General features: G+C 51.0%; 2 protein-coding genes across 2 annotated transcripts; both read right to left on the bottom strand.

Annotated features, from left to right (window-relative positions):
• Positions 1-43: 43 nt before the first annotated feature.
• LOC121501535 (testis-expressed protein 54-like) lies at positions 44-636 on the bottom strand. Its single transcript, XM_041773634.1, has 2 exons — positions 408-636; positions 44-284 (listed from the first exon to the last, which is right to left on the bottom strand). The coding sequence occupies exons 1-2, from the start codon at positions 478-480 to the stop codon at positions 88-90; spliced, it is 270 nt and encodes an 89-aa protein (XP_041629568.1). The 5' UTR covers positions 481-636; the 3' UTR covers positions 44-87.
• On the bottom strand, positions 631-6,981 carry WDR74 (WD repeat domain 74). Its single transcript, XM_041773630.1, has 11 exons — positions 6,815-6,981; positions 6,625-6,731; positions 6,417-6,538; positions 4,507-4,582; positions 4,219-4,365; positions 3,892-3,993; positions 2,252-2,352; positions 2,109-2,164; positions 1,271-1,416; positions 1,131-1,187; positions 631-841 (listed from the first exon to the last, which is right to left on the bottom strand). Exons 1-11 carry the CDS (start codon positions 6,879-6,881, stop codon positions 671-673), a joined length of 1,152 nt encoding a protein of 383 aa, XP_041629564.1. The 5' UTR covers positions 6,882-6,981; the 3' UTR covers positions 631-670.
• Between the last annotated feature and the right edge of the window lie 1,198 nt (positions 6,982-8,179).

Below are 8,179 nucleotides of genomic sequence, written 5' to 3'. Positions count from 1 at the left end.
GGGCAGCAGAGGCGCTTGTACTCGGGCAGGTACACGTTAGAAACTTTATTCTCTGGAGGCTGGGGCAGACTGAGAGCAGGGCTGGGGTCACCCCTTCTCCGGCTCCTCCAGGATCCCCTCCTGGTTGCTCTCCTGCAATCCCTGCTTTTGACTCTGGGCTGATGGTCTGTTTGACCCCCGACGGCTGAACAGGGATAGCCGCCGCCACAGCACGGTGATCAGGAGGCTTTCATTCGACCTCTGATTCCGGTGGTCGGGCGGGCCCATGTCGACCTCTTCAGAGCCTGCGGAGATGATAAAGCCGCTGAGCTCTGCTTTGCCCTCCCGGGTTCAACCTCCTGGGCGGTCCTGTCAGAGCAACCCCTTCTCCCGTTCCCTGGGTCCCGTTGGTGTGTCTTGGGTCCCACCTTCGACTTCCTCCGACTCGGCCTCCTTGGCCGGCTCATCCGTCTGGAAGTCCTTGTCTTGGCAGCAGCCCATGGCCCCGAGCGGCCCCCAACTCCGTGCCACCCACGCCAACCCACCAGGCTCCGGCCTGCCTTTTGTGACGTCAGATATCCTACTGCACCAGCGTAGGGAGCAGCCACCCCTCTTTCCTTTCTCCCATCACAAAAGGCTCAGGGTCATGGCGGGTGTTGAGCTGTTTATTTACAAAGTGAGCACAGGCTCTTCAGGTGCTGGTGGACCCAGGCCGCTGCTTTTTTCTCCGTCTGGTTTGGAGAGCCCCTTGGGTCTGCTCGGAATCAGGGAGCGGCCGCTTGGCAGCTGCCTCCAAAGAGGCCCAAAGTTCATCTGTCTCTGTGTCTTCCGGTGGTGCCTTTTTGGCCTCTTGGGGCTCATCCTGGCAAGTGGGAGAAAGGTTAGAGGAGTCAGGGACACAGTAACAGATACACAGGGAAGAAGGATCTAGCTGGGAAATAATCGCTTTTATTTCCTGTTGCCAGACACTATTCCCATCCATGCTATGTCAACCCTTGGCAGTAACCCTATCAGGAATATAACACTCCTCAGAGAACTTCAGTAACTTGGCAGACAAGGAGACAGTTCCAGCCACTGTTTTTTTTTTTTTTTTCTCTCCCCAGGGAAATGCTCACACCTGCGCCCTTACTCCCACAGACCCAGCTGCTTACCTCCCAGTTATCCCTGCCTGACAGAAGAAGGCAGTTCAGTTGAGACTTGAGATAAACCTACAAAAGATCAGGAGCCTTAGGGAGGCAAGCACACTGAAACAAAAACCTGGATGGGGACACATGAGGCAACCAGCTCTCACCTTATGCTCCAGGCCCCGTGGATTCTGGATCCTGTGTATCCTCAAGACTCTGTCCAAGCCACAGGAGGCTAGGAGGGGCTTTGAAGGGTGGCACTGTAATCCTCGGACACTGCCCGCCAGCCCCTTCAGACAGCCCAGTAGGCACCCTGGGGAAGAGAGGAAGCATCAGCACTAGCTGGCCAGCCAACAACCATTAAATGTTTCTTTTTTTAGAGAGAGAAAGAGTGCATGTGCGGAGGGGGTGGGGATTTTACACAGGCTCCATGCCTAATGTGGAGCGGGTTGTTGGGCTCCATCTCACAGCACTGAAATCATAACCTGAGCAGAAATCAAGAGTTGGACACTTACCCAAATAGCCAACCCAGGTGCCCCAGTTCTTTACTGTTTCAATCACCTTGTGTTTCAATATTCTTTCTAAAAAGATTTTATTTATGAGAGACAGAGAGAGGCAGAGACACAGGCAGAGGAAGAAACAAGCTATCTGCAAGAACCCAATGTGGGACTCCATCTCAGATCGCAGGATCACGCCCTGAGTCAAAGGCAGACGCTCAACCGCTGAGCCACCCAGGTGTCCCTATGTTTCAATAATTATTCCTCGATATAAAACTAGGACAGGAATTATCACTGGTATGTCTCCATTTTATAGGTGAAGGAGCTAGAAGACACAAGGAGTTGAAACAACTTGTCCAAGATCATATAGCTTCTGGTGAAACCAGGATTTGAACCCAGGCAATAGGCACCTGAATGAGGGCTCAGCCACTCCACTGCACCCCCTCAGAGGGAATCCCATCCTTCCTCCCACCCTTTGTCCTCTTGCAAGGTTCCCTAATCCACTCACCTTGTCGAAGGTCAATTTCTGCCAGCTGCCCGTGAGTATTCCCCACGATCACAGAACTAAGGAGGAGACCAGAGGCAGGTGGGGTCAGCAGGAGCCCCCATGAGTCCTCTCTGAGCCCCAATCTTTGTCCTCTCAACACTTACTTGCCCCCAGGAGTGAGGGTCATGGCCATAAGTGGGTACTCTCCATAGGTGACCTCTAGGACCGGCCGCCGCTGCGGGGAGGCTGGATCATAGACACGGACCTGGAGACACCAAGGTATCACAAGAGTACCATATACCCCCAGCTCTGTTTTCTCCCCATCTTTACCCCTTCCTTCACACACTGCTTTATTTATGACCTACTCTTAGAGAAACTTTCTCATTTGAAATGTACCTCCTTTCCTCTGAGTGTCAGGGAGGAGTGGGCAGCGGAGATCTGCTTAGGAGCATGAATGGGCAGGGCTGAGAAAAGAGTTACCCCAGATTGGGGGGTGGCAGCATTCCCATGGTCTTCATGTGTGAACATTCTATCCCTTCATACTCTCATCTGGGGATGAAAAAAGCAAGCCAGGAGATGCCTGGGGCCCCAGTGGTTGAGCATCTGTCTTCAGCTCAGGTCGTGATCCTGGCCAGGGTCCTGGGTTCAAGTCCTGCACTGAGCTCTCCATGGGGAGCCTGCTTCTCTCTCTGCCTATGTCTCTGTCGCTCTGTGTCTCTTGTAAATAAATAATTAAAATCTTAAAAAAAGAAAAATAAAAAAAGCAGCAAGCTAGTCCAACTGTCAGAGTACTGAATTCCAGAGAAATTTAGCCTGAACAACAGAGAGAAAAAGCCTCATACTGTGTTTGAACAGAGGCAAATCAACAAGATCAGATTTCATTATGCAGGAGTAAAGGAAATGGGGCAAATAGTGACCCAATCCTGCCTGGGTCTTAGGATTCAAATAAGGACGGCTCTAAAGATCCCCAGTTGGACCCTCCTTTCCTCCTATAAAGCTAGAAGCTGAGGCTGACAAGGGTCAGGCCTTGATCCCAAACAAATCAGAGGCTGCATCAAAACCAGAACCCGGGGACATCTGGGTGGCTCAGCGGTTGAGCATCTATCTGCCTTTGGCTCAGGGTATGATCCCAGGATACGGGATCGAGTCCCATGTCAGGCTCCCTGCATGGAGCCTGCTTCTCCCTTTGCCTATGTCTCTGCCTCTCTCTGTCTCTCTCTCTCTCTGTCTCTCATGAATAAATAAAAAATCTTAAAAAACAAAAACAAAACAAAACAAAAAAACAGAACCCAGAGACACCTGGGTGGCTGAGTGGTTGAGCATCTGTCTTCGACTCAGGTCGTGATCCCGGGGTCCTGGGATCAAGTCCCGCATTGGACTCCCTACAAGAAACCTGCTTCTCCCTCTATGTCTCTACCTCTCTTCTCTCTGTGTCTCTCATGAATATATAAAATCTTAACAAACAAAACAAAACCAGAACCCAGTTTTCTTGCCACCCAACCCAGTGTCCTCTCATCACACCTGTACCCTGTGATTCTACTATGAAAAGGGCATTCTCTTCTTCTCTCCTCCCTTCCAGATAGGAAATAAAGGGTCACAGTCCAGAACACTCGTCCTAGAATGCACTAGAAGGTCACTGGCTCAGCCATGGGGCTGGGATGGATGGGGGAAAGGCTCTCTCTGAAAACTCAGGGACAGAGCCTAAGAAGGATAGCTGTGCCAAATGATGAGTACTGAGCCTGTGTAGGGAGGCTATTTCTCCAGGAGAGAAAGCCCAGGAGGCAGGAGTGGGATGGTGCCTCACCTGGTGGTACCCTGTGCATGTGACAAGCTTCTGAGACTCAGGAAGAAACTGTATGTCCTGATCCCAGATGGGAACTCGCAGGTCAAGCCAGTCGTTCCGTACCTGGTCAGGGGTGGGTAGATGGGAGATAAGTTGTGGGAAGCTCATAGGCCCTTTCCTTCAGCCCTTTATCATCATCCCGTAAAGCCTACCTGGTCTCTGACTCAGTCAGTGGCCTCAGCCCCAGAAGGCCCTTTCCTTCAGCCCTTTATCATCATCCCCTAAAGCCCACCTGGTCTCTGACTCAGTCAGTGGCCTCAGCCCCAGAACCTCCCACCCATTACTTACATTCTTGGCCCTGAACACAGGTTCCTCAGACCCCTGTAGGTCCCACACCTTCAAAGCATTCTCTTTCCCACCCGTAGCAACCATGTGGGGGTGAGCTGGGTCTTGGCGCATCCTACACACCCCAGGACCCACACTCAGTTCCAAGAGCTGAAAAGAAGAGGAGATGGGAGGGGAGATGAGAAGCAGTTCCATAGTCTTTAATTCTTCAGTCCTCTTCCCCCAAAGCCCTTGCTTGGTTCCTGGCCCCCACCTTCCCCAACCATCACTGGCAAGCCAGGGGAGCCTTACTGGGTCAGAGGATGCCTCCTTGTCATTCTCACGCCAGACTCGGACAATCCCAGAATCCACACATGTGATGAGGGTGCTGCAGACAGAGGAGGATAGAATTAGGTTAAAAGAAGAAAAGTAGGGCACCCCGGCTGGCTCAGTGGTTTAGTGCTGCCTTCAGTCCAGGGCGTGATCCTGGAGACTTGGGATCAAGTCCCATGTCCGGCTCCTTGCATGGAGCCTGCTTCTCCCTCTGCCTGTGTCTCTGCCTCTCTCTCTGTATGTCTCTCATAAATACATAAATAAAATTTAAAGAAAGAAAGAAAAGAAAGAAAAGAAAGAAAGAAAGAAAAGTAAGTGTAAAAGTAATCTCTAGACCCCAGTGGACCCACTCCCAGATTTATTACAAGACTCTCTCCTTCCAGGTCTGTTACTTAATATCCTCAACAAGAGGAGGGCTTATCAGTTTTGTGAGTGAGGAGACTGAAGCTCTCAGAAATGATAAGAGACTTGCCTACACAACTATAAATGTCAGAACCAGAGCTGGAAATCAAGTCTGTGACACTCCAAAGCAGAAAGCCTTTGCTATTCCACAGCAATGTCTGGGGGCACCTGGCCCTGCTGGTCTTTCTGAATCTTAAGTGGGTCACCAGGAGTCAGGATCAGTAGCTCTGGTGAAGTGGGACTGGTCTAAATTTAGGATCTGGCCAAAATCAAACACTAGCTTCTTCCCTCAAGTTCCCTGTTTGGAGTTCCAGATGGTAAATATCAATCTTGCCCTCAAAGTATGCACCCCTCCCATGAACCCTAAGCAAGTCTCTCCCAGGAATAGGAGCTGCAGAATCTGAGCCTATGTTCTTTCTCATGTCTGCCCACCTTCTCTACCTCGGTTCAGGCTGTCTCTCTTGCCTGGATGAGAGCCCACGGCTCTTTCCAATCCATTTTCCTTGCTCAAACCCAATACCCCCTACCACCTGCAAATCACAAGGGCAAATATCTCAGCCTGGCTGTGAAAGACCTTTACATTTAATACCTACCTAGCTTGCTCATATTGTATTAAAATGCATCCTCGGGCTCGGTGGTTTAGCACCACCTTTAGCTCAAGGGTGTGATCCTGGAGACCCGGGATCCAGTCCCAAGTCAGGCTCCCTGCATGGAGCCTGCTTCTCCCTCTGCTTGTGTCTCTGCCTGTGCGTGTCTCTCATGAATAAATAAATAAAATCTTTAATAAATAAATAAATAAAAATAAAATACATCCTCGGCTTCAACCCCCAAATGCTGTTTATCTTTCCCATAATTACAGTGTAGCCTGACACCAATCCTTGGCCTCTGCCCAGGTAGTAGCCTCTTTCTAAAATGCATTTACTCTTTTCTCTTCCGGTCAAAATTCTGCCCCTCCTTCATGGCCCAGTGCAAATGTCTCACCCACACAGACATTTCTACATCTCACTTGTCAGAACACCACCAAACCTACACAGCTTATTCATTCACAGCCTTCTCCATTTTTGGAAGAAAAGAAAACGTTTGGCAAGTTACCTAACCGCTAGCACTTTCCTATCCTTTACTTTGGGAACTTCACCATGTTGTTGGTGGTTGTTAGTCTCTGTTTTCAAACATACTTTAAACTATTAAATGACCTGCTCATGGTAACCCAAAAGATTATGGAGCCAGAATGCAAAACTCTAGAGGATGCAAACTCCATGAAGGCAGGTACTTCACTGATGCATCTGGTTTACCTGCAGCCTTTGCATTTCACCCAATGCCTGTTACTCAGCAGGTATTCAATAAATGCTTGTTACAGGTAGGACACAGGTTCCTGTCACCCGCCCCAGTCCGTGGCACTATGGGTTGATTGTCATTACTCGGCCTTCCTGAGGGAGTCTCCACGCTCTTCCCACAATCTGAGCGTTCAGCGAGGGGCTCGGTCTTACCTGTCGACCTGGGCGAGGCCTCGGAACGTGCCTTCCCCACCGGGGCAGTGCTTCTGGCCCTGAAATCGACCCTCCTCGGTGCTGAAGAACCTCACTGTTCTGTCGGCGCACCCCACCAGGATCTGCGGGGAGAAGAGGGCAGGATGACGATCAAGCAGGGCTGCCGCACCCTGGCTCCCCAGCTCGGGACCGAACAGCTGCCGCTCACCTGAGTCTCACCGCCGGCGCCCCAGCACAGGGCGCTCACCGCCTCCTCGCGCCGCGGCTGTCCAGCCGCCGTGAAGTTGGCCGCCTGTTTGCGTTGAAGGTTCACCCCTGCGGGAGGCGGGCGTCAATCGCGCCGCGGTCACGAGCGGGGGTCACCCTCCACCTTCCCCACGCCGGGCCCAGCCACCCACCTTTCAGAATCCCGGTCTCGGTGCCCACCCACACATGGTTCCAGCGTGCCCCAGCAGCGGCCGCCATAACGGAGCCCGGCAGCCCACTGCTCGCACTTCCGGCGCAGCGTCTGCGTCACCAGCGCGCGCGGAGCGGATCTGGACGATCGCGGTCTCCGGGAGTTCTAGCAGCCGGAACCAGGGAACTTGGTGGTTACTTGGGAAAAGCTTGCGACTTTTGATCTGGGGATCGTGTTGGCGCTCCACGTTGGGTGTAGATATTTAAATAAATAAAAACTAAAGAAAAAAAAAGAGAGAGAGAGAGGGAAGAGTAAGGACCCCCTGCCTGCGCCAACTGGTTTTGCTTTAGGAAGAGGGAATCTGGAGACACCTGTTTAAGATCCGGAGTAACTTGTTTTGCACTTGGAGTGGAAGGCATCCTAGGCCGACCGTCGCCCGGGGAGCCAGGCCTAGTCCGTCTCCCTATTCCAAAGCATCATGTACATCTTGTTCTCTGTACAAGAAAGCACACTTTAGAAATGACTCAAATCACTAATGAGGCACATGGCTTCGACCTCGAGTGTAAAAGACAAAAGAAAGAAAGATGGGGAAGATGAAACTGACGATCTTAAAGCAGAAATCTGGAAAGTGGAGGTAGGGACGTCGTGTTTTCTTTCCTCATCTTGAGGTTTGGTGATGGTGAAAATCAGTTCTGACAATAAAAATCTGCAAAATTAAAACAGTATTTCTCTCCCAGGGACAAACGGCTACTTTACAACGTCGTGACAGCCCCTTCTTTGAGTGACTACTGTTTTCTTACGGAGAGATTTTTCCTCTCTGAAATTAGAGTACCAAAAACTTGACTGTTTGAGATGATACCAGTAAGAATAAAAACATCCCACTTTTGCCTGCACAGGCCTCTACAGAGAAACAAGCCTCGGTTTGCAGCTCAGCTGCAGAGCTGCTGGTGCGAGTTCTGGGCATCACATTCCACATTTATCTTAACGTCGTGTTACCAAGGAAACAATCACCCTGGGTCTACTTCACAGTCTATACCTGCTATTGGCCTCCTTGCGCAGCCGCCCGCGCCCCCGCTCCCCCCGCCCTACCTGGTATTGAAATAGCACAGCATTAAACTAAACCTAAATTCGCCCTTATCTTTAAAATTCTACATTTAGGGAGCCCGAGTGGCTCAGCGGTTTAGTGCCGCCTTCAGCCCAGGGTGTGATCCTGGAGACTGGGAATTGAGTCCCACGTCGGGCTCCCTGCATGGAGCCTGCTTCTCCCTCTGCCTATATCTCTGCCTCTCTCTCTCTCTCTCTCTCTCTCTCTCTCTCTCTCTCTCTCTCTCTGTGTGACTATCATAAATAAATAAAAATTTTAAAA

The sequence above is a fragment of the Vulpes lagopus genome, chromosome 11, assembly GCF_018345385.1.
Source record: "Vulpes lagopus strain Blue_001 chromosome 11, ASM1834538v1, whole genome shotgun sequence".
Taxonomy (NCBI): Eukaryota; Metazoa; Chordata; class Mammalia; order Carnivora; family Canidae; genus Vulpes; species Vulpes lagopus.
Note: the sequence above shows the minus strand (reverse complement) of the source record. Positions and strands in the feature narration are given on the sequence as shown.